Source organism: Scyliorhinus torazame, chromosome 10 (assembly GCF_047496885.1).
Source record: "Scyliorhinus torazame isolate Kashiwa2021f chromosome 10, sScyTor2.1, whole genome shotgun sequence".
NCBI classification, from domain to species: Eukaryota; Metazoa; Chordata; class Chondrichthyes; order Carcharhiniformes; family Scyliorhinidae; genus Scyliorhinus; species Scyliorhinus torazame.
This window is the reverse complement of record NC_092716.1, coordinates 182,057,154-182,083,923: the sequence shown is the minus strand read 5'-3', so window position 1 is coordinate 182,083,923 and position 26,770 is coordinate 182,057,154. Positions and strand designations below refer to the sequence as shown.

Below are 26,770 nucleotides of genomic sequence, written 5' to 3'. Positions count from 1 at the left end.
AAAACAACTTTATAACGAATAAAGTATCTTAGCAAACAACAGGTGGCAGGATGGGGTTAAATCATGAGCTGTGGGCAGCACGGTGGCACAGTGGTTAGCATTGCTGCCTACTGCGCTGAGGACCTGGGTTCGAATCCCGGCTCTGGGTCACTGTCCTTATGGAGTTTGCACGTTCTCCCCGTGTCTGCGTGGGTTTCACCCCCACAACCCAAAGATGTGCAGGTTAGATGGATTGGCCATGCTAAATTGCCCCTTAATTGGAAAAAATAATTGGCTACTGATTTTTGGAAAACTGTATAATTGGGGTGTCTGTACCAGTGTCAAGCAGAGTGGTTTTGGCATTTATCCAGAACACTCTCCCACGTACATGGACCAAGCTTGGAAAAATGAAGGCGTCTTAACCACAGTTGATGTGTCTGCAAGTCTGTGTGTTCAGCTGAGCTATAACTAAGATTGAGGAACCCCATGTAAAAGCTAGCTCAATACTCAGTCCTTGGAAATGCTCCTACACACGGAAAGACAGGAGCCACATTTTAATACATCATAATCTCTTTAGCGTGCCCTCTCACCGGGACTTCCCCATTCACTGAATATTCTTCTGTAGCCAGTGTGACGTCACGCCGCTGCAATTAACAACAGCTGTATAAAAATGAGAACCTGGCCACCTCACCTGAAGGGGTTATTGCAGGTGAACGCTCTGGTCATCATTACATTGCAGTCGCAGAGAGGCCAATGGGGAGAACACGGGGGACCCAGATAGGTTCAATTCGGGGCTGGGGGGGGAGGGGAAGGTGACGTTGGGGTTCAGTATTGGTATTTGGTGGGGTGGACTCACTCGCAGGCCTTAGCGGCCCTTCATGGCTGTACGGTGACCTGTGTGGCATCTCCCATCAGTCACACACAAGTGCAAAAGAGAGGTCACAGATGGACTATTTAATACTGATCAGCAAGAGGACAATGTTTAGGGTGACGAAGATGGTTACGGACCCAGGGAGACGGTACGTCATGGTCAGCGGGGCCCTGGATGGGGCACCGGTAGTACTAGTTAACGTGTACGCGTCCAACTGGGACGACACGAGCTTCATCAAAAAGACCATGGCAGAAATCCCCGACATAGCAATGCACCAACTAATCAGGGGGGTGGGGGACTTCAACTGTGTACAGGATCCAACAACTGACAGATCAAACCCTAAAATGGGGAAAACCTCAAGCATGGCAAGAGAACTCGGTCACTTTAGTGAACTGATTGGAGCGGTGGACCCCTGGAGGTTCACCCACCCAGGGGAGAAGGAGCTCTCCTTCTCCCCAGTACACAACATATACACCAGAATTGACTTCTTTGTGGTGGGGGGAACGGTGCTTCCGGGGATAGACAAAGTGGAATACCCCGGAATTGTGATATCCGACTACGCTCCACACTACATGGACGTGAGGCTGGAGACGGGCAGGGCCCAACACCCCACATGGAGGTTGGACGTCGCCCTACTAGCTGACAAGGCCTTCAACAAAAAGATATCGCAGGCCATAGCAGAGTACACGGAGAACAACCAAAACGGGGAGGTCTCACTCTCCACGTTCTGGGAAGCACCAAAGGCCATAGTAAGAGGGGAAATTATTGCTTTCAAAGCTCGAAGAGATAGGGAAGAAAGGGCGGGTAGGCAGCAGCTGGTCGACTCCATACTGGGGATAGACCGTAAATACTCCGAGGCCCCGACCGTAGAGCTCCTGGTGAAGAGGAAAGAGCTACAAAGGAACTTTGATCTGCTCTCCACCAGGAAAGCAGTGCACCAACTTCGCCAGGCATGTGGGACCCTATACGAACACGGAGACAAAGCCAGCTGCCTGTTGGCTGAGAAAGCAGGCAGCCACCAGAGAAATTGCACAAATCAGGGATACCAGAGGCACATTAGAAACAGAAACAGAAAAGATCAACAAAACTTTCAAGGCCTTCTACCAAGGATTGTACACCTCAGAGCACCCAATGGGGAGTCCGGGATGAACTGGGTCCTTGATGGACTGGACATACCAGTTGTGGGGGAGGGCAGAAAACGGGGCCTGGAAGCACCACTAGCACTGAGAGAGATCATGGACAGCATTAGCTCCATGCAGACGGGTTCCCGGCGGACTTCAACAAAACATTTGCGACAACACTGGCCCCGCATCTGCGGGAGATGTTCAGAGATTTGCTAGCTGGGGGCACACTGCCACCTACGCTAGCACAGGCCTCAATCTCGCTGATACCTAAGAAAGATAAAGAACCAATGGAATGTCAGTCTTACAGACCCATCTCACTGCTGAACGCAGACACCAAAATACTGGCCAAAATCCGAGCAAAAGGCTAGACGAATGCGAACCAGAGGTGGTTGCAAAGGACCAGATGGGCTTTGTCAAAGGTGGACAGCTAACCTCGAACATCAGGCACCTGCTGAACGTGATAATGACTCCCTCCGGGGAGAGAACACCAGAGGTGATCGTCTCCCAAGATGCAGAAAAGACCTTCGACAGAGTCAAATGGAAATACCTCATAGAGGTACTGGAGCGGTTCGGCTTTGGAACAGGGTTCACCTCCTGGGTAAACCTCCTATACAACACTCCCATGGCGAGCGTACGGACCAACAACACCAACTCCTGATACTTCCAGCTACACAGGGGCACCAGACATGGATGCCCACAATCCCCGCTGCTGTTCGCTCTAGCGAACGAGCCACTAGCAATCGCGCTCAGAGCAGCAAAAAGCTGGAAGGGGATCCGAAGGGGCGGCAGAGAACACAGGGTCTCACTCTATGCAGATGACCTGCTCCTCTACATTTCGGACCCACAGAGCAGCATGGACAGAATCATCGCGCTCCTGAAAGAGTTTGGCGCCTTCTCGGGCTACAAACTCAACATGAGCAAAAGCGAGATCTTCCCGGTACACCCACAAGTAGGGGGGGCAACACAAATGGGACTGTCGCTTAAACAAGTCTGACTCAAATTCTGCTACCTGGGGATACCCCATGACTGGAAAGGGATCCACAAATGGAACCTCACCAGTCTGACGGAGGAAGTAAAAAAGGACCTGCAAAGATGGAACACACTCTCACTCTCCCTCGCAGGGAGAGTCCAGACGATCAAAATGAATGTGCTGCCCAGGTACCTCTTCCTACTTAGATCTATCCCGATCTACATCCCCAAGGCCTTTTTCAAAACACTAGACAAACTAATCATGGTGTTCGTACGGAGGGGAAGAATGCTAGTACCCCAAAGAAGGTCCTACAAAAAACAAAATCCGGGGGGGGGGGGGGGGGGGGGGGGGGGCTAGCCCTCCCAAACCTACAATTCTACCACTGGGCGGCGACAGCTGAGTGAATAAGGGGATGGATCAAGGAGCCAGAAGCCAAGGGGGTGCGTGCGGAAGAGGCCTCCTGCAAGGGGACCTCCCTACGGGCCCTCGCCACGGCGGCACTCCCATCCACGGCAGCACTCCCATCCCCACCCAAAAAACACTCCAGCAGCCCAGTGGTGATAGCCACACTCCAGTCCTGGAACCAACTATGGCAGCAATTTGGTCTGACCAAAATGTCGGACAAAGCTCCCATCTGCAACAACTATAGGTTCACACCAGCACTGACTGATGCCACCTTTAAAAAGTGGGGACAGGACGTAGGGACACCGACAGTCAGGGTCCTATATATGGATGGCAGGATCGCAACACTGGACGAACTGACACGAGAAATTCCAGCTAGCCAGGGGGAACGAGCTAAGGTACCTGCAACTAAAAAACGGCCTACAAAAGGAGACAAGGACGTACCCACAACCGCCACGACAAACATTACTGGAAGAGTTACTGGACGCAAGCATCCTAGATAAAGGGAACTGTAGCGACATGTATGACCGACTGCTAGGAAGTGCCGACACCGTACTGGACACAACATAGGGTGGGGACTCTGGAGCGAAGCACTGCATAGGGTCAACTCCACCTCCACGTGCGCAAGGCTCAGCCTGACGCAACTTAAAGTGGTATATCGAGCCCACTTAACAAAAACTTGTACGAGTAGGTTCTTCCCGGAGGTGGAGGATAGATGTGAACGGTGCCAAGGAGGCCTGGTCAACCACGCCCACATGTTCTGGTCTTGTCCCAGCCTTGCGGGGTACTGGACAGCCTTCTTCGAGGCAATGTCCAAAGTGGTGGGAATGAGGGTGGAGTCATGCCCGAAAGTGGCGGTCTTCGGGGTATCAGACCAGCCAGATCTATTTCTATTTTCGAACTGCAAGGGACACCAGTCCCTCAATGTCCAGTTCATCTCTGACCATCCAGTCCGCATCATGCATGTGTGCCCGTTTCCCAAGATCAAGTTCGCCTGCAGGGAATCACTCTAAGTGCGGCCTCGACGGGGAGATACTCCCCGAGGTAGAAAAAAACGGCAAAGTGCAGATGATTAGCAGGGTGATTCCTGGCGTTTCAGCCATTGAGAATCACCCCGCCAAACGTGCCCGAAAGTGGACTTTGTTTTAAGTCTGCTGAATCACACCCAGAGTCAATGAAAATTGGGGGGGAAACTCGCACTGGCCATATCCAACATAAAAAAACATCATTGTGGCTGTTGGAGACCAATCAACTCAACCCCCATGACATCAATGCAGGTGTACATGTGGGCAGTGCTGCCCAACCATTAACAGTTACTTCATCAATGATCTTCCATCGGTATAACAACAGAAACGCATTCATAGCCCTGATAATGAAGCCGTCCATGTCAGTGTGAAGCATGACCTGGACAACATAGAGGCTTGGGCTGATAAGTGGCAAGTAACATTTGTACCAGACATTTGACAGACAATAACCAACTCCAACAAGAGGGAGTCTAATTGTGACCATTCTGTGGTGAGTAACACACCTCCTGCCACCATAAATCCTGTCCATCTTGTAAAAGGCACAAATCGGATTGTGACAAAATACTCCTCACTTGCCTGGAGAGTGCAATTCCAAAAATACTTAACAAGCTTGACACCATCCAGGACAAAGCAGCCTGTTTGATTGGCACCTTCACTTCACCCACCAATGCCACACAGTAGCAGCAGCACTGTGTACCATCCACAGGATTCACTGCAGCAAGGCTCCTGCAGCAAAATCTCCAAGTCGTGAACTCCGCCATCTCGAAAAACGGAGGCAGCAAACACAAGGGAACGTCACTACCTGCAAGCGCCTCACAGAGTCACACACCATTCTGCTTTGCAAATATATTTTGTTATTCCTTCACTACCACAGAGTCCTGGAACTCCCCACCTAAGAGCATAGTGGGTGTATCTCTGCCAGGTGGGCTGCAGCAGTTGAAGAAGGTGCTCTTCCCAAGAACAATTCTGGATGGATGGACAATAAACAACACCGACAGGCCATGGATGAATTTTTAAAAATCTACAAGTATGACCCTGAGCTTCCACTTGCCTGTCATTTTAATCCTCTGTCATGCTTCCACTCTGTCCTCCTTGTGAGTTATGTTATTGTCTAGTGTTTTGAATTGGTTATTAAAATAAGGTACGGTAAAGTTGCCATAGTCCCACATGACCATAAGCTGCTTTCCCCTTTGAGAGAAAGCTGACTGGTGATGGTTTAACCTGAGGGTCAACACACCTCAGGCGAGGAGCAAGGTTGAGAAGGCAGGGCCTTCATGAATAACCTCAGCCAGTATGGCAATTGAACCCACGCTGCTGGCCTCATTCTGCATCACGTACTAGCCAAGCGAGCTAACCGGCCCTATTGAGGGAGTAATGTAATACCAGCTGTTCTCTCTTTCCCATTCCCTTATCTCCCTTTCTCTGTCATGCATCCACCATTCTCCTCCCCTTCCTTTCTCTCACCCACCCCTCCTCCTCCTTCCTCCCACCCTCTCCTTGCACTCACATTTATTTTGTGGTAGAACTCACCTACTACGCTGAGCACAGATTCAATTGTGAAACCGCCAGGAAATGTTGAATGCTTCACCACACATCTGTACTTCTCACCATTGTCTTCCATTGTTGGCCGGATCCTCAGCTGACTGGAAACACTAAATGTTTTGTCACTATTAGTGACAAAATATTTTCTATAGTTTATTGATGAGATATTTTCTATTCGTTGCTTTGATATCTTCATCCAGCTGATGTCCAACTGTTGAGGATAAAATCCAATAACGTCACATTTCACAGAGCCCTCTGAGCCATTCGGAATTGTAATGGATTGTGTGGATAAGCTGACATTTGGTCGAACTGTGTGGAAAGTAAATATAAATTGAAGTATATGTTGTGCAGGTGAATTAATTACACAACAGCAATATGCTGGCAAGGTCATGTTTTACAGATAAGTTACGACAAAACCAAAAAATGTAAATCTTAAGATTTGAACCAAATACCTTCCTTTATCTTCTGGCATTCTCAAATGGAGCCTTTCAAGTTTGAATACAACTTGTGATTGCTACAATAAAATTTTCAACAAACAAAACTGCTTCTGGTTTGAAATGGAACTTAATGAATTGGAATCTTAAGTCTTTTCTCAGGCGTGTACTTTCAAATCAGAGAGAACAGAGACACAGGATCATGACCTCACCTGGGAAATCCCAACGTTGGTCATTTTAATTTCCTTTCCCCAATACCCAATAGTTGGTCAGGGCACATACACCAGCCAGCCAGTGCACACTGTAAAAGGAGGAAAACTGATATGCTGAATGGGGTTTGTGAGTCCTATATCTGGATTGAGTCTGATCGAACCGTCAACAATTTAACTGCGTTTTTTTTAGTTGCTCCTTATAGTGGAAGCTGATGTATAATGCAGAGGCAGCAATCACATGAACATAGATTTGTGTGACAACGTGTCAGCATGCAACCTCAGAGCAAATGTGTGCACAGGAAATGCTCCATAGTGAGGAAGACGCATATTTAGATTTTGTGACCCTCCCACTGCTCCACACCCAGCTGGCTCACTAATGCCCTTCAGGGAAGGAAATCTGCCACCCTTACTCGGTCTGGCCTACAGATGACCCCAGACCCAATGTGGTCAACTCTTAAATGCCCTCTGAAATGGCCCAGCAAGCCACTCAATTCAAGGGAAATTAGGGGTGGCAATAAATGCTGGCCTAGTCAGCAACACCCACATCCCCGGAACGAATAAGGTAAAATATATAATGGGATTAAGCAGTGGAGGGCTCTGACTGGTAAGATGCCTGATATGCAGTGTAACTTCCACAGGAAATGGTGCAGGAATAAATACGTTAAAAAGCTTTCTGCCATGCTTCTGGCAAAGTTACAGGATAGAGGTGGTAGCGACTCGGAGGAAATAATCATTAAGTATGGATTTGCAGTGTTTATGGCTTAATTTAACAAATAGGTATCGCACATGTGTTTTTTTTCATGTTCCTTACCTAACACCTGCATCGTTGAAGTCTGTTTCTCACTTTCAGGAGTTATGAACACGGTGCAGGTATAGCTTCCTTCATCTGCCAACTGTACTTTTGGAAGGTAAAGTGAAGCATTTCCCTTCAGTAGATCACTATCAGAAATGCTTGCTCCAGGTCGCTTTGGGTCATGTTCGCCTCCCATGAAAGAATACACTTCTGTGTGACTGTCAAGGATCCATTGGACTCCAACAGTCTTTGGATCAATGTTGTCACCAATGTAGCCAGCGACCTCGCACTTCAGCAGAACATCTTCATTTAGAAATACTTGCAGTGGGTTTTGAAATATGTCCAGCTTTATTGTGTCTTTAAAAGAAGATTTTTAAAATAAATAATGAAATCATTGAATAAAATATACTAAAATATGGCTTTATCTAAAAGACGCATTTGCACATTTATATAAAGGTTAAAAAGAGAAACTTACACATGTTTAATTGAAAGCAATTGTTAGGAATATGTAGAACTTTCACAGCAAGATCTTCTTAGGCCAGAGCCAATCAACTTCCATGGCATGAAAATGAACTAATGATTGCAAACTGATCATAGCTCTTTCTTCAGAATAGAAACACAGAAAATGGGAGCAGGAGTAGGCCATTTGGCCACTCGCACCTGCTCCATCATTCAATATGATCATGGCTGATCCTCTATCTAAATGCCATGATCCCACACTCTCTCCATATCCCTTGATGCCTTCAGTGTTGAGAAATATATTCCTCTTATATATATTCAGTAACTTGGCCTCCACAGCCTTCCGTGACAAAGAATCCCATAGGTTCACCACCATCGAAGTGAAGAAATGTCCCTTCATCTCAATGGCCTAATATGTATCCTTAGATTGTGGCTCCTTGTTTTAGTCTCTCCAACCAGAGAAACAACCTAACTGCATCCAGTCAGTCCAGCCTTGCCAGAATTGTATACGTTCCAATGAGATTCCCTCTCATTCTTCTGAACCCCAGTGAATATCGGCCCAGTCAACCCAATCTCTCCTGATATAACAACCCTGCCACCCAAGAATCAGCCTGGTGAACCTTTTCTGCCTTCCCTCTGTGACAAGTGTATCCTTTTGGGGTAAGGAGACCAAAACTCCACACAATGGCATGGTCTCACCAAGGCCCTGTACATCTGCAGTAAGACATCCTTGCGGTTGTTGTACTGTGGTGAATGTATTGCTGTAACAATTCACCATGTACATATCTGTATTACGCTGTTGCCCATGTGGGCTCCACCTATGGACCATTGTAAGGTATCACCTATGATGTAGCATGTTGGGGCCTGTGTGGGCTCCGCCGCTGGCTCCTCCCCTTGAGGGGAGGTATAAGAGCAGTCGGCCTGTAGGCGGCTCCCACTAACAGATTAGTCGCAGGCAGGCACTGTTCTAGTTGATTAAAGCCACAGTTTACTTCTACTCCTGGTTTTGTGCGAATTGATGGTCGCATCGCATACAAATCCACTTGTAATGAATACAAACATACTATTTACCTTCCTAACTGCTTGCTGTACCAGCATGCTTACTTTCAGTGGCTGGTGCACAAGGACACCCAGGTCCTTTTGTATGTCAACATTTCCCAACCTATCATTTAAATAATAGTCTGCCATTATGTTTATCCTTCCAAAGTGGATAACTTCATTAATCCAGGTTATAGTGCTGTGCCATGTATTTGCACAATCAAACTAACCTAAATCACCTTGAAGCCTCTTTACATCCTCCTCAACACTCACATTCCTACCTAATTTTTTTGTTGCCAGAAAACTTCGAAATATTACATTTGGTTCCCTCATCCAAATCATTGATAGATATTCTGAATAGCTGGGTTGAGGGGGAGGGGGGGGGGGCGAGCAATGATCACATCCTTCATAATAGACTCTGGCAATTCCCTACAACTGATGTCAGGCTAATGGGTCTGCAATTACCTGTTTTCTCCCTGCCTCCTTTTTTAAATAGCGGGGTTACATTTGTCACACACCAATCTGCCAGAGCTGTATCAGAATTTACAGAATTTTGGAAGATGGCAACCCACTATTTCCATGGCCTCCTTCTTTAATACCCAGGGATGTAGATTATCAGGCCCTGGGAATTTTTTGTCTTTCAGTCCCATTAATTTCTCCAGCTTAATTTTTTAACTAATACTAATTTCCTTCAATCCCTCCATATCATTAAACCCTTGCTCATCTAGCATTTCCGGCAAGATATTTGTGTCTTCTTCCATGAGGACAGAACTAAAGTGGTTATTTAATTACTCCGCCATTTCCTTGTTCTCTATTGTATATTTCTTCAGACTATAAGGGACCTACATTTGACTTCACTAATTTTTTTTCTTTTTGTACACTTATAGATGCTTTTAAAGTCCACTTTTATGTCACTTGCATGTTTACTCTCATACTCAATCTCTTGATCCTCTTTTGCTGAATTCCGAACTTCTCCTAATCCTCAGGCTTCCTACTTTCTTGACCAAATTTAAGTGACTCTCCGAGTAAACGAATTCCAGTAAGGAAACAGTGCAGTCCGAATGTTAAATAGAAACATAGAAAATAGGAGCAGGAGTTGACCATTCATCCCATCGAGCCTGCTCTGCCTTTCATTATGATCCTGGCTGATCATCCAACTCAATAGCTTAATTCCCCAAATCCTTTAGTCCATTTTGCCCTAAGTGCTATATCTAATTGCTTCTTGGAAACATACAGGGCGGGGTTCTCTGTTGGCTGACACAGGAATGGCGAATCACAATGAGGCGGAAAGTCACGCACCAGCTGAAAATCGAGGCTGGGCGCCCATCAGAATGCCATGCTTCGTTCCCTCAACAATGACGTGAATGCGTTCTACACAACATGTCAGAGTGGCTATGCAAATTGTACAGTAAATGCCATTTATATATCATTAACGGGCCAGGCCAGGCAATTTCCGGACCACCTGTGATGCTCCTACACCACCGGGGGAATTACCGACGGCAAGGTTCACTTGTGGTATTCAAAATTGACAAACAGGTGCCAAGGTTGCTGAGGGAGAGGGAGGGGGTACAAACAGAGCCCAACATCATTATAGTGTGCAGACAGTTGTGCAACTGGTCGGGCGACATCTGCCAGGGCCGGGTGGAGGAATGCGGAGGCCAGGAGGAGGGCCGTGGGATCGGGATGGACGGGCATGGACCACCATTGTCGCAGCCTGCAAGGCAGCCATCTGGCTGCGTGTACCACTGACTGCCTACTGGGAACTTAGTACCATAGGTCATATGGGTGTCCACCCAGGCCACCCCCTAGGTACCCTCTGGCCCTAGCCAACCCATCAACGGGAAGGGCGTGCTCCAGCACCGACAGTGCCATCAACTTGGCTGGGGTGAGCATTGGCATGCATTGAAACTGAACGGGTTTTACGTGGCACTGGTGCTAATCCATTAACGGGACCTGAATCGCTCCTGGACCAGCACCACTCCTGGCAATGGACAACACTCGTGATTCAGTCCCGGCGTCAGCATTTAGTCTCTCAGTCAGAGAATCCCGCAACTTTTGGTCTCAACTACTTCCTGTGGTAATAAGTTCCGCAGGCTGACCACTCTCTGGGTGAAGAAATTTCTCCTCATCTCTGTCCTAGTGTCTGCCTCTGTTAATCGTTCGTCTGATGATCTTGAACATCTGCCCATTGTAACTCTATAAGAAGTTGACAATTTCAGTTGAAGCAAAGGGTTGTAACAAACTCAAATTATTCCCTCAAATAAATTCACTGTGAGTGCCATGTACTGTTGTAATGCCTCCATTTCATGTTCACACGGGTTACAAAATCAAAAAAGAAATTTCAGTAATTTTTGAGCTATTGAACAGAGAAACAATACGTAGTTGGAAGATCTTTGATTTTATCTTAGAAGGAAAATGTAATTTGACACTCTTATTACAGGACGATTCTGAAATGGGCCAGAATGTTTGGTACACTGCTTACCATTATTTTTGCCAGTATTGCTCATGTCTTTGTGCTCAAATAAATATCTTTTGGCAAAACAAACAAGAACTCCTCTGGAGTTTCCAAGAACTTGCGCAATTATAAAATGAAATTCACGTTATATTCAGTTTTACTTTTGAGCACCTTGTGTCCTTTATACTTTTATATGCCCATGGCAACACGCCAGGTTACTCAAGGGTGTGTTTCTAGCCACCTTTTCTCCCTCATTTTGTCCTGTCTGCTCTTCTATTGAAAACACTCATTTACAATCTCTGCATGTTCTGAAAATGTTTGCCCTCTCTTTCTCAACCCCCTCCCCAACACCCCCCACCCTCTCCTCTTTCCCCAGTCTATTTTATAAGGTTTCAATTATTGCTTAATTATACCCTGCTGAACAAATGGAAAATTCCACCCAAGGGGTCACGCACTTAGGACAGAGGTGAAAAGACTTTTCTAACAGAGAGTCGTGAGTCTCTGCATCTCCCTCCATTGATAGACAGTGGAAGCAGAGGGCGTGATTTTATGGCCACGCTGCACCTGAAAAGCGCTCGCCTCTGCGCAGCACAGCTTAAAGAAGCCGGGAGACCCCACTCCCGGGATCTACCCAGCTCGCAACGCCTCGTGGCAGGTCTAATGCGATCTCGCGAGACGTTGCGAGGTAAATCCAGCCCATTGTGGGTGGGATCACTTTATAAGCAAATCTGCATATAAAGCGAGACAGCTCATCTCATTTTAATATGTAGATTCCCGAGTTACCCAAAGTGTCTGATCATTCCCCATTGCTTCAGAGACCTTGGGCAAGTGCCATTCAGTACTGGTCTCCACAAATGGGGACCAAATGGAATGGCATTCGTGGGGGTTTCCCAGGGGATTGGAGGCCCCAGGTGCATGCCCTTTTGGGCAGGGTGGTACCCATGGCAGCTTAGCACTGCCAGCATGGCACCCTGGCAATGCCACCTGGGTGCCAGCCTGGCACTGCCAGCTGATAGGGGCACTGCCAGGTTGGCACTACCAAGGTGCCAAGCTGACATTTTCTGTGCACTGGCGATTGGGCTGGTGTGCCTGTGTGGGTGTTGGTGGAGCTGGAGGAGGACCCTCCCATAGTGCGTTGCGGCTTGGTGGGGGGGGGGGGGGGGTCAGTGCTCATGTTGGGTGCCTTAGCGATCGGAAGCCATCTCTCACTATACTGAGGGGTTCCGGCGAGCGTAGCTCTTCAGTGTAGAAAGTAACCTCGGCCTGCGTACCTCGCTGAGGGCCCTTATCTAACGCGAGTACGTTTTATAGCCATGCGGCTAAACATGCTTGCTTTATTGAAAACACTCATTTACAATCTCTGCATGTTCTTAAAATGTTTTCCTCTCTCTCTCAACCCCCTCCCCAACAACCCCCACCCTCGCTTCTTTCCCCAATCTATTTTATAAGGTTTCAATTATTGCTTAATTATACCCTGCTGAACAAGCGGAAAATGCCACCCAAGGGGTCACGCACTTCCCTTTTAGTAAAATTGCGCCCAGAGTCTTTCATATATTTAAGGTGAAGTTAGATAGATTCTTGATTAACTAGGTGGTGGAAGGTAATTGGGGGAAGGCAGGAATGTGAAGTTGAGGTTACAATCAGATCAGCCATGAATTTACTGAATGACAGAGCACGCTCGGGGGGGCGGGGGGGCGGGGGGGGGGGGGGGGCTATTCCTGCTCTTTATTTGTATGTGTGTGGTGGGTTTTAACTGGTGTCTCAGTTGCCGCCCATTGCTGGGGTAAGCTGTGTGAAACTGACTGATGAGCTCGAAGAACCATTTTGAGTTTGAAGCTGCATTTGCACATCAATGTGGTCATTACAAATAAACTCAGTTTTTGATTTTTTTTTCTTTTCATGCAATGAGGTAATCTCTAACAGTTTTAGATTGCAGTTTGGAGATGGCGTTACACATTGGCCTGCAAATACCTCCAGATTGATCCAGTTCCACGTTTTGTTACTGCTGTGTGATTGTGACACTATTTAAATGCTTCCAGGTTGTTTTAGGTTTAAAGTGTCAGTGAACAAATGTTCAGCAGGGTATAGTTAAGCAATAAAATACTGCGGATGCTGGAATCTGAAACCAAAGAGAAAATGCTGGAAAATCTCAGCAGGTCTGGCAGCATCTGTAGGGGGAGAAAATAACTGACATTTTGAGGCCAGGTGACCCTTTGTCAAAGCTGTAATTCAGAGAAAGAGGGAAATACTTATACTGTGGAGTGAGAATGAAAGATGAGTCATAGCCACAGAAACTCAGGGAAACGGGATGCTAAAAGCCACAGAAACCACGGGGAAAGAGTGCTAATGGCAGTCCCAAGGGAGAACTGCACATCCTCCCCGTGTGTGCGTGGGTTTCCTCCGGGTGCTCCGGTTTCCTCCCACAGTCCAAAGATGTGCAGGTTAGGTGGATTGGCCATGATAAATTGCCCTTAGTGTCCAAAATTGCCCTTAGTGTTGGGTGAGGTTACTGGGTTATGGGGATAGGGTGTAGGTGTTGAACATGGGTAGGGTGCTCTTTCCAAGAGCCGGTGCAGACTCGATGGGCCGAATGGCCTCCTTCTGCACTGTAAATTCTATGATAAAAGGTGTGAAAGGCCAAACAGCAGAGAAACTAACATCAGAGGGTAAACTGTGACAGATATAGATGTGGGGGGAGGGGAAGAGGAAAGCAAACGGGAGAAAGGGTAAGGAAATATGGATAAGATGGGGGGGGGGGTGTTAAATATACAAAAAGAAAGACAAGAGACAAAGAAATGGTAAAAGACAGTTAAAATGAAATGGGATGAAAACAAATGGGTCGAGGTGGGGTAGAGTTAATCATCTGAAGTTGTTCAATTCGGTGTTGAGACCGGAAGGCTGTAAAGTACCAAACTGGAAGATGAGATGCTGTTTCCCAGTTGTTGACAGTTGTTGACAGGGCCCTCAACATATGCGGTCCACCTCCCGCGCCACTACCCTTGCCCCCTCCCCTCCCTCCCAGAACAAGGATAGAGTCCCCCTCGTTCTCACATTTCACCCCACCAGCCTCCGCATGCAAAGCATAATCCTCCACCATTTTTGCCAACTCCAGCGTGATGCCATCACCAAACACATCTCCCCTTCACTCCCTCTGTCAGTACTCCACAAAGACCGTTCCCTCCATGATAATCTAGTCCACTCCTCCACCATACCCAACTCCTCGCCCATCACCCATGGCACCTTCCCATGCAATCACAGAACAATTACCCCTTTACCGTTTCCATGCTGAACATCCCAGGCCCAAAACACTCATTCCAGGTTAAGCAACATTTCACTTGCACCTCTTTCAATCTGGTCTGTTGCTTTCGCTGCTTCCAATGTGGTCTCCTCTATATCAGAGAGAGCAAATGCAGACTGGGTGATCACTTTGCTGAGCATCTTCGGTCTGTGCGCATTCAGGACCCTGACCTTCCTGGTGCTTGCCATTTTAACAAAAGACCCTGCTCCCATACCCACATGTCTGTTCTTGGCCTGCTGCAATGTTCCAGTGAAGGAACAACATCTCATCTTCCAGTTTGGCACGCTACAGCCTTCCGGCCTGAACATCGAATTCAACAACTTCAGATGATCAGCTCTACCCCACCTCGACCCATTTGTTTTCATCCCATTTCATTTTAACTGTCTTTTACCATTTCTTTATTTCTTAATGTATATTTAATCTCCCACCCCCCCAATCTTATCCACCTATCCTTCACCTTTCCCCTGCTGCAATGTGAAATGAAATGAAATGAAATGAAAATCGCTTATTGTCACAAGTAGGCTTCAATGAAGTTACTGTGAAAAGCCCCTAGTCGCCACATTCCGGTGCCTGTTCGGGGAGGCTGTTACGGGAATTGAACCATGCTGCTGGCCTGCCTTGGTCTGCTTTCAAAGCCAGCGATTTAGCCCTGTGCTAAACAGCCCCAGTGAAGCTCAATGCAAACTGGAGGAACAACATCTCGGCGGGATTCTCCCATCGGTCGGCTAAATGCCGATGCCGGAGTACAAACGGGAGTGTTTTACTCCGGAGTGGCACCTGTTCTGGGACCCCATTCTGCGGCCCACAGGGGGCTAGGACTATGCCGCTCCAGCTGCCTATCCCGGCCTGAACCTGGCGCCGTGGGGTCCGGCGCCAACTAGCGCATGCAAAGTGGCCTTCTACCTCGCGCCGGCACCGACGCCAAATGGCGCAGGGCTACAGGAGCCGGCACGGAGGAAAGGAAAGGAGGCCGGGGGGGCAGAGAGGCCGGCCCACCGATTGGTGGGCCCTGATTGCGGGCCAGGCCACTACAGAGGGCCCCCGGGGTCAGAACCCCTCCCCCACAGGCTGCCCCCTGACCCTTCAACGCCGAAATCCCGCCGGCTCAGAGGATGTTAGAACGGTGCCGGCGGGACTCGGCTTTTTGATGACGGCCGCTCGGCCCATCTGGGCCGGTGAATCAGCGCGCCGTCCCGTGCCGGCCCAGGTCGGAGAGTCGGCGCATACTCCGACGGCGCTGCACCGACCACGCCGGTGCCCATGGCGCCGACTGTCCGCACTGCGGAAAATTGCGTCCCGGCGGCGGGGCGGCGTGGCACGATTCGCGCGCCGCTGCACTGATTCTCCGGGGGGTCGGAGAATTCCCCCCCCCTCATCTTCCAGTTAGGCACGCTACAGCCTTCCGGTCTCAACATCAAATTCAACAACTTCAAATGAATAGCTCTACGCCACCTCGACCCATTTGTTTTCATCCCATTTCATTTTGACTGTCTTTTATCATTTCTTTCTCTCTTGTCTTTCTTGATATATAATTACCCCCCCCCTCCCATCTTATCCACCTTTCCTTGCCCTTTCACCCCGTTGCTTCCCCCTTCCCCTCCCCCCCCATCTACAGTTCATCCTCTGATGTTAGTTTCTCTGCTGTTTGGCCTTTCACACCTTTTGTTCCCTCAGGGGACTGCCATTAGCACTCCTTCGCCATGGTTTCTGTGGCTTTTAGCACCCCGTTTCCCTGAGTTTCTGTGGCTTGACTCATCTTTCATTCTCACTCCAAAGTATAAATATTTCCCTTTGACAAAGGGTCATCTGGACACAAAACGTTAGCTGTTTTCTCGCCCGATAGATGCTGTCAGACCTGCTGAGATTTTCCAGCATTTTCTCTTTGGTTTATAATTAAGCAATCATTGAAACCTTATAAAATAGATTGGAGAAAGTGGCGGGTGGAGGGTGGGGAGGTTGGGAAGGGGTTGGGAAGGGGGTGAGAGAGAGGGAGGGAAAGCATTTTAAGAACATGCAGAGATTATAAATGAGTGTTTTCAATACAAGAGCAGACAGGTAGAAATAAGGGGGGGAAAGGTGTTGCCCTGGGCGTATAAAAGTACAAAGGACACATAGGGCGCGATTCTCCACTCCCACGCCGGTTGGGAGAATAGCCTGCGCTGCCAAAATTTCCGGGGACACCGGTCCGACGCCCTCCCGCGATTCTCCCAAGCGGCGGGAACGGCCCGGTCAAGTTTCGCAGGCCGGAGAATCGCCGGAGACACCGGAAATGGCGATTCTCCGGCACCCCCGCTATTCTGAAGCCCAGATGGGCCGAGCGGCCAGTCCAAAACATCCCCCCGGCGCCGTCCACACCTGGTCGCTGCAGTCATGGGCGGTGCGTGAACGCTGGGGGGGGCGGCCTGTGGAGGTGCGAGGGGGGATCCTGCACCGGGCTTCACCTGGAATGTGGGGTGGCCCGCGATCCGTGCCCACCGATCGTCGGGCCGTCCTCTCTGAAGGAGGACCTCCTTCCTTCCACGGCCCCGCAAGATCCGTCCCCCATCTTCTTGCGGGGTGGACTTAGAGAGGATGGCACCCACGCATGCGCGGATGACGTCCGTTATGCGGTGCCGGCCGTGTCATCTATGCGACGCCACTTTTACGCGGGCGACAAGGCCTGGTGTGTGTAGATGACGCAGCCCCGATACTGGCCCATTGTCAGGGCCTGAATCGGTCGGCACCGGGGCTGTTTCGCGCCGTCGTGAACCTCGACGGCGTTCACGACGGCGCGGCCACTTCGGCGTGGGAGTGGAGAATCTCGCCCAAGGTGCTCGAAAGTAAAACTGAATATAATGTGAATTTCATTTTATAATTGCGCAAGTTCTTGGAAACTGTAAAGGAGTTGTTGTTTGTTTTCCAAAAGATTTGAGGAATACTGGCAAAAATAATGGTAAGCTGTTTACCAAACATCCTGGCCCATTTCAGAATCATCAAGTGATAAAAGAGTGTCAAATTACATTTTCCTTCTAAGATAAAATCAAAGATCTTCCATCTACATTTTGTTTCTGAGGCACGATCAATTGGACAATGACAATAGTTGAATCCAACTGAGGCTGTATTGCTATCAGATGTGTGGCCTCCCACAGCAGCTGGCGAAATGGCTGCTAGCTGGAGGCCACGCATATTTATACCCTGCCTCCTGGGCGGAGCCAGCAGGCAGGGACTACCGGCGAACCTGTAGTACAGGTCCTACCGTACATCACCTAATACAGGTTCAACAGTGGTTTACCACATTCACCCCCTGTTAAAAATTGAGTCCAGCGGGGATGGTGGATAATTATATACAACAATGAGTTAATATTTACAAGATTTGAGAAAACAAATGTCCTTTGATGTCCGGTTGACTGGTCAGAGGTTTAGCCGGTCCGGGGCCTTGATGTTCCTCTAGGAGCGACGCAGTGGTGTCGGCGATGTTGGTGCTGATCTGGTCGAAGGTGACTCTGAGAGCGTGCCGAAATCATCTTCATCGTCGGGCGTGGGCAGAGGGGGGACGGACGGTCCTGGGGGGGGAGGTGCTGTTGTGAGCGACGGGGAGGGGAGGGTGGTGTTGGGGTGGAACCTGCTGGTGTCAGGTCCCTGAGGGAGTCAGTATCCTGGCGGCCATCGGGGGATGCCACGTAGGCGTACTGGGGGTTTGCGTGGAGCAAGTGCACCCTCTCCACCAACGGGTCCGCCTTGTGGAGTCGGAAGTGCTTTCGGAGAAGCACGGTTCCCAGAGCTGTGAGCAAGTCAGGAGCGCCGCCCCGGATGTGAACTTCCTGGGGAAGGCAAAAAGACGTTCATGGGGGTGTATTGTTAGTGGCTGTGCAGAGTAATGAGCTAATGGAGTGGAGTGCATCAGGGAGGACCTCCTGCCAGCGGGGGTCTGGGGGGTTTTTGGACCGTAGGGCCAGCTGAACGGCCCTCCATACCGCCCCATTCTCCCTTTCTACCTGCCCGTTTCCCCAGGCGTTGTAGCTAGTTGTTCTGCTGGAGGCGATACCCCTGCTGAGCAGGAACTGATGCAGCTCATCACTCATGAATGAGGATCCCCTGTCACTGTGGATGTAGGCAGGGAAACCGAACAAAGCGAAGATTGTGTTGAGGGCTTTAATGATGGTGGCAGACGTCATGTCGGGGCATGGGATGGCAAAGGGGAACCTGGAGTATTCGTCGATCACACTGAGGAAATATGTGTGACGGTCGGTGGAGGGAGGGGGCCTTTGAAGTCCATGCTGAGGCATTCAAAAGGGCGGGAGGCCTTCACCAGGCGTGTGCGGTCCGGCCGGTAGAAGTGCGGCTTGCACTCCGCACAGACCTGGCAATCCCTGGTGATTGTCCTTACTTCCTCGACGGAGTAGGGCAGATTTTGTGCCTTAATGAAGTGGTATAGGTGGCCGTCTGCCTCGAAGGCGGTGTATGGACGGTCCGATTTACAGATGGGGAGCTGGTGGTCGGCGGATTTCAGGTCTACCGTTGAGAAGACTGAGTACTGCGCAATCTGGTTAACCATGTCAGATATGCGTGGGAGGGGGTACGCGTCAAGCAGCGTGTACCGGTTGATGGTCTGGCTGTAGTCCACGACCATTCGGTGTTTCTCCCCAGTTTTAACCACTACCACTTGAGCTCTCCAAGGGCTGTTGCTGGCCTCGATGATGCCTTCCCGAAGCAGCCGCTGGACTTCGGACCTGAAGAAGGTCTTGTCCTGGGTGCTGTACCGTCTGCTCCTGGTGGCGACGGGTTTGCAATCTGGAGTTAGATTGGCAAAGAGGGAAGGCGGGTTGACCTTTAGGGTCGCGAGGCCACACACAGTAAGGGGTGGTATGGGTCCGCCGAATTTCAGGGTTAGGCTCTGGAGGTTACACTGGAAGTCCAGGCCGAGGATTTGTGTAGCGCAGAGGTTCGGGAGGACGTAGAGGCGGAAACCAGTGAATTCTACGCCCTGGACCGTGAGCGTGACTGTACAGTACCGCCGGATCGCTACGCAATGGGATTCGGAGGCCAGGAAGATTTTTTGGTTGGCGGGGTGTATCGTGAGGGAGCAGCACCTTACCGTATCCAGGTGTATGAAGCTATGAAGCTTTCGGTGCTCCCTGAGTCCAGCAGGCAGGAGGTTACATGTCCGTCGACTTTCACGCTGGTAGATGCGTTGGTCAGGTTATGCGGACGAGACTGGTCGATTGACATGGAGGCGAGTCTTGGTTGGTCATCGGGTAATGGGACGGCTGGTGGTGCCCATGTGCTGAGGGGTAGACAAGATGGCAGCACCCGAAGATCTTGAGTGTTACAAAATGGCGGCGCCCATGGAACGCACGTTGTGGAGTGAAACAAGATGGCGGCTCCCATGAAACGCACGTGTTGGGCGGAGGGGAAGATAGCGGCGCCCACTGGCCACACGTGGTCTGAGGGGGGCAGGATGGCGGCGCGCATTGTCCGTGACCGAGGGGGGTGGAGGCAATAGTGGCTACTGAGCGGGCCTCGCACACCGCGGCGAAGTGGCCGTTCTTCCCGCAGGCTTTACAATGGGCAGCGCGGGCCGGGCAGCGTTGGCGGGGGTGCTTCTGTTGGCCGCAAAAATAGCATCGGGGCCCCCCGGGGTTCGCTGGCTAGCGTGCAGCGCAGGTGTATTGGGTGGCCAGCGCCCCCGCTCGGGCGGCTGTCTGTGGGGCCACGAAGCATAGGAGGGGTGGGCCACGCGGTTGGGGTGTAGGACTGGACATTGCGCAGGCAACCGTCATGGAGAGCGCTAGCGTTTTAGTCTCTGAGAGGTCGCGCATGGCCCCTTCTCGGAGCCGCTGGCGTATGAGATCTGACCCCATTCCAGTCACAAAGGCGTCCCGCATAAGGATGTCTGAGTGTTCCGTGGCCGTAATGGCCTGACAGTCACAGTCCAGGACTAGTGGGATTAGGGCCCGCCAGAAGTCTTCTATGGACTCACCAGGGAGTTGAGAGCGAGTGGCGAGTGCGTGCCTGGCGAAGAGCGGGTGTTCGTTTTCTGTGCGTAGTTGTCCTTGAGCAGAGTCATGGCTTCAGCGTAGTTCGGTGCATCCTGGATTAACAGAAAGACTTTGGTGCTCAACCTGGAATATAAAATCTGAATCTTCTGAGCCTCCGGAACAGGGGTTGGTGCCGCGTTGATATACGCTTCGAAGCAAGCTAGCCAGTGCTGGAAGTCCTTCCTGGCGTCGCTTGAGTGCGGATCCAGCTGCAGGCAATCCGGTTTGATACCGAGGTCCATCCTTAGAAACTGATAGCCATAAATTGAGGCACGATCAATTGGACAAAGACGATAGTTGAATCCAACTGAGGCTTTATTGCTATCAGATGTGTGGCCTCCCACAGCAGCTGCCAAAATGGCTGCTAGCTGGAAGCCACGCATATTTATACCCCGCCTCCTGGGCAGAGCCAGCAGGCAGGGACTACCGGCGAATCTGTAATACAGGTCCTACCGTACAATACCTAATACAGGTTCAACAGTGGTTCACCACAGTGTCTCTGTTCAACAGCTCAAAAATTACTAAATTTCTTTTTTGATTTTGTAACCTGTGAACATGAAATGGAGGCAATACAACAGTATAATATGGCACTCACAGTGAGTTTATTTGAAGCAACAATTTGAGATTGTTACAACCCTTTGCTTCAACTGAAATTGTCAACTTCTTATAGAGTTACAATGGGCAGATGTTCAAGATCATCAGACGAACGATTAACAGAGGCAGACACTAGGACAGAGAACAGGAGAAATGTCTTCACCCAGAGAGTGGTCAGCCTGCGGAACTTGTTACCACAGGAAGTAGTTGAGGCCAAACGATGGCACTGGTTTCGCTGGAGCACGCCCTTCCCGTTGATGGGTTGGCTAGGGCCAGAGGGTCCTTGGGGGGTGGCCTGGGTGGACACCCATATGACGTATGGCGCTAAGTTCCCAGGGGGCAGTCAGCAGTACACGCAGCCGGATGGCTGCCTTGCAGGCTGTGACAATGCTGGTCCGTGCCTGTCTATCCCAACCCCATGGCCCACCTCCTAGCCGCCCCCACTATTCCACCCGGCCCTGGCAGACGCCGCCTGGCCAGTGGCACAACTGTCAGCGCACTGTAGCGATGTTGGGCAATGTTTGTACCACCCTTTCTCCCTTAGCAACCAGTGCACCTGTTTTCCAATTTTGAATGTTACAGGTGAACCTTGCCATCGGTAATTCCCCCTGGTGGAGGAAGAGCATCACAGGAGGCCCGGAAATTGCCGGATCGGACTGGTTAATGATATGCAAATGGAATTTACTGTACAATTCTCATCGCCTCGCCGGCATGCGGTGTAGAAAGCAATCACGTCATTGTTGAGGGACCGAAGCATGGCATTCTGTTTGGCGCCCGGCAATGGCCTTGATTTTCAACTGACACGCAATTTTCTGTCCCATTGTGTTTCCCGATTCCTGCGTCAGCTGATGGAGAATCCCTCCCTGTATGTTTACATGAAGCAGTTAGATATAGCACTTAGGGCAAAGGGGATTAAAGGATATGGGGAATTAAGCTATTGAGTTGGATGATCAGCTCTGATTATAATGAAAGGCGGAGCGGGCTTGATAGACTAAATGGCCTCCTCCTGTTCCTATTTTCTATATTTCGATGTAACATTCAGACTGCACTGTTTCCTTATTGGAATTCCTTTGCTAGGAGAGTCTTTTAAATTCGCTCATTGGATGCACTGCTGGGTTTCCTAGTCTATTTATCAGCACTTTGAGAAAAAATGGTGAAGGAAGATCCCACGCCATCACGCTAGTGAGGCAGGCTTTGAAAGAACTCACCCCAACGCCAACGTCGGCTTTCCAGAGATTGGGGTATCTTTTTTAAAGGGCTCCCCAATCTAACAGCACTAAAATTGAAAACAAACTTCCCCACCCCATTGCCACAGAGACCCCCCCTCTCCCACACACACACACAGACCCCCCACTCCCCCCCTCATGGACACGGGGAACCCACCATCAAGAACATAGGGAAGCCGTTGCCTCTGCCTTAGGGGGCAGAATACCAGGACACTTCCAGGGTATTGGGCATGTCTCTCTCCCCACTGAGGGCTATACGTACCTGTATGCCCCTGGTGGGATCGCTTTGCCTTGCGCATGTTGGTCCAGATCTGTTCTAAACCTTGCCGATATAAAATCCAAATGGTGGAGGGGGGGGGGGAGGCGGTGGTAATACAGCGGGGAAGGCTGCTAATATTTAAATGTATTGAAATGAAGTTCCCGGCCTCCTGAGCATCATGAGAATGAGAACTTTGTTTTCGGCTCTCGCGAGACTTGCGCCTGCAGGGACTCTTGTTCTAGCTTCTCCAACAAGAGGAAACGTCCTCTCCACATCCACCCAGTCAATCCTCGTCAGGATCTGAAAGGTTTCAGCCAAGTCACCTCTTATTTATCTAATTTCTAATCACCTAATCACCATAACCTTTCCTTGTAAGACATTCCACCCATTCCTGGTATTAGTCTAATAAAGCTTCTCTGAACTCCTTCAGTCATTCCTTAGATAAGGAGTCCAATACTGTACACAATACTCCAGATACAGCCTCCCCTTTGTCCTGTACATCTGAAGCAAAACCTCACTACTTTTGTAATCAATTCCCCTCATAATAAGTGACAACGTTCGATTAGCGTTTCTAATTACTTAATGTACCTGTCTACTAGACTTCTGGGGCGAAATTCTCCCGAAACGGCGCGATGTCCGCCGACTGGCGCCCAAAACGGCGCCAATCAGACGGGCATCGCGCCGCCCCAAAGGTGCGGAATGCTCCGCATCTTTGGGGGCCGAGCCCCAACATTGAGGGGCTAGGCCGACGCCGGAGGAATTTCCGCCCCGCCAGCTGGCGGAAACGGCCTTTGTTGCCCCGCCAGCTGGCGCGGAAATGACATGTCGGGGCGGCTCATGCACGGGAGCGTCAGCAGCCGCTGAAAGTTTCCCGCGCATGCGCAGTGGAGGGAGTCTCTTCCGCCTCCGCCATGGTGGAGACCGTGGCGAAGGCGGAAGGAAAAGAGTGCCCCCACGGCACAGGCCCGCCCGCGGATCGGTGGGCCCCGATCGCGGGCCAGGCCACCGTGGGGGCACCCCCCGGGGTCAGATCGCCCTGCGCCCCCCCCAGGACCCCGGAGCCCGCCCACGCTGCCTTGTCCCGCCAGTAAATAGGTACTTTAATTTACGCTGGCGGGACAGGCAATTTATCGGCGGGACTTCGGCCCATCCGGGCCGGAGAATCGAGCGGGGGGGCCCGCCAACTGGCGAGGCCTGATTCTCGCCCCCGCCGAATCTCCGGTGCCGGAGACTTCGGCAACCGGCGGGGGCGGGATTCACGGCAGCCCCCGGCGATTCTCCAACCCGGCGGGGGGTCGGAGAATGACGCCCCTGAGATTCATGCACTCAGACACCCAGATCCCTCTGCACCTCAGAGCTCGATTTTTGCTTTTTGTAAACAGTAGCAAGTGGACTTTACTATTATCCTGTTGATATCGAAGTAAAATATGACCAAAACTGAAGTATTTTACTGTTTTTATTTTATCTGAAATAAAAACAGAAAAAACTGGAAATACACAACAGGTGAGGCTGCATCTGCGGAGGGAGAAACAGAGTTAACGCAGAAGAAGCTACACTTCGTCCACCTTTCTATAAGGATTCCACTGCATTCTCCAGTTTCTCCAACTCCGTTACATCTGTTCTAATGATGCCAGTGCTTCAACGTGCCTTCCTTTTTCCACAACTGAGGTGTCCCATTCCTACGCGTCTGACCTTCCCGTCCAGAAACACAATAAGATTCCCATGTTCTTACATTCCAATCCACCTGCCTCCACATTCAAAGAACAAAGAAAAGTACAGCACAGGCACAGGCCCTTCAGCCCTCCAAGCCCGTGCCGGCCATGTTGCCCGTCTGAACTAAAATCTTCTGCACTTCCGGGGTCCGTATCCCTCTATTCCCAGCCTATTCATGTATTTGTCAAGATGCCCCTTAAACGTCACTATTGTAATTGCTTCTACCACCTCCTCCGGCAGCGAGTTCCAGGCACCCACTACCCTCTGTGTAAAAAACTTGCCTCGTACCTCTTCTCTAAACCTTGCCCCTCGCACCTTAAACCTATGCCCCCTAGTAATTGACCCCTCTACCCTGGGAAAACGTCTCTGACTATCCACTCTGTCTATGCCCCTCATAATTTTGCAGACCTCTATCAGGTCGCCCCTCAACCTCCGTCGTTCCAGTGAGAACAATCCGAGTTTATTCAACCTCTCCTCATAGCTAATGCCCTCCATATCAGGCAACATCCTGGTAAATCTCTTCTGCATCCTCTCTAAAGCCTCCAAATCCTTCTGGTAGTGTGGCGACCAGAATTGAACACTATACTCCAAGTGTGGCCTAAATAAGGTTCTATACAGCTGCAACATGACTTGCCAATTTTTATACTCAATGCCCCGGCCAATGAAGGCAAGCATGCCGTATGCCTTCTTGACTACCTTCTCCACCTGTGTTGTAGATCATCCATCCTCATTTCTGCCACCTTCAGTGCGATGCAACCACCAAACACATCTTCTCTTCCCCATTCCTTTCAGCATTGCAAAGGACCCATTCCGTCTGGGTCATCCTGCACACCTCAAAATTCACCTCCCACTCCCGAAAACCCCTCCACTTCCCACAGCATCTTCTGTCGCAAGTGGAGTAGATGCAACACCTGCCTTTTAACCTGTTCCTTTCCTAATGTCTTGGCCTTAAAGTCTCCTGCCAAATGAGAGAACAATTTTCTTGCACATCTATCAATATACTATATTCGTTCCTAATGATGCAGTATCCTTTGCAATAATGAAAATCTGTTTTCAGTCCAAAGACCCCCATGCTGTTGATTATTTGTGATTGTAATGCCCTACCTCACTCGCACTCAGACCCCATTACCCCCAGCCTCTTGCAGTGTTCCAATGAAGCTAAATGTAAGCTTGAGGAACAGCACCTCAATCTTTTGATTCAGAACTTTACAGCCTTCTGGGATCAACGTTGAAGTGAACAATTTCAGTTCATGACTTCTGCCCCCAATTTTTAGACAGCAGCCAATTCTGCTATTCCCATTTACACTTCTAGGCCTATTTACTTTTGTGCTTGTCCTACAAGCATTTTATTTAGCATTACACTCGTCACCCCTCCCCCCAGACCTTTAGTCACTAATCACTCCAGCTTTTCACACTGTCACAGACTTACTCTCTTACTCCCCCCCCCCCCCCCCCCCCTTTCCCCTGCCTGTGCGCTTGTTTTAAACCTGTTACTTCATTAATGTTTTCCAGTTCTGGCGGAAGGTAAACCAAAAACCTTTCCACAGGTGCTGCCTGCTTAGTATTTCCAGCTATTTCTGTTTTAACTTTCAGGTCTTGGCTGCAACTGAAGCAAATACTCTCCAAACACTTTTCTTATCACCCACATTTTGCCATTATACAAACACTAAAAGAGAACTTAAATCAGTAATACTTCACCTGACATTGAAATCAATGATACAACACTGCCAAAAGTCAAAATGTTCATCCTTGTTTTGAGAACTTCAAGCTTCAAAAGTATTTTCCAAGCACTATATCCGTGCACAGCTGCTGTAAACGAAACTGATTTTACTGCCATTATCACACAACCTTTGGATATTTGATTATCAAATAGCAACATTTTTATTCGTCAGGACAGAGTTCAAGCGCAGCAATTTTTACTTTTTAAATTTACTTTTTTTTTAAGAGTAGTCAATTATTTTTATTTTTCCAATTAAGGGGCAATTTAGCGTGGCCAATCCACCTAACCAGCATATCTTTGGATTGTGGGGGTGAAACCCACGCAGACATGGGGAGAATGTGCAAACTCCACACGGACAGTGACCCAGGGCCGGGATTCGAACCTGGGTCCTCAGCGCCACAGTCCTAGTGCTAACCATTGTGCCACATGCCCCCCCAAGCACAGCAATTTAATCATTTATATGGATACCTTTTTATTATTCTTGGGCAATCCCTCAGGTTCGAAGATGACTTGTTTCCACTCTGGAGTGGGGCTGGAGGGTGGGGAGGGTGCATTGGGGCGGTTCTGCTGCGGCTGAATAATCCTAACCTGGATCCGCAGACTCTGCCACAGGTTTGGCAGGTGGTGTTTGATGAGGTG

At 49.7% G+C, this 26,770-nt stretch overlaps 1 protein-coding gene across 1 annotated transcript in view; it reads right to left on the bottom strand.

Moving 5' to 3' along the window:
- LOC140384401 (uncharacterized) overlaps nucleotides 1–26,206 on the bottom strand; it is a 98,066-nt gene extending 71,860 nt beyond the window's left edge. Inside the window, exons 1-3 of the mRNA XM_072466074.1 lie at nucleotides 26,110–26,206; nucleotides 7,371–7,709; nucleotides 5,902–6,222 (exon numbers count right to left, since the gene is read on the bottom strand). Coding sequence (XP_072322175.1) covers nucleotides 5,902–6,222; nucleotides 7,371–7,709; nucleotides 26,110–26,158 — 709 coding nt within the window. The 5' untranslated portion in view covers nucleotides 26,159–26,206. The remainder of the gene's footprint in view (nucleotides 1–5,901; nucleotides 6,223–7,370; nucleotides 7,710–26,109) is intronic.
- Between the last annotated feature and the right edge of the window lie 564 nt (nucleotides 26,207–26,770).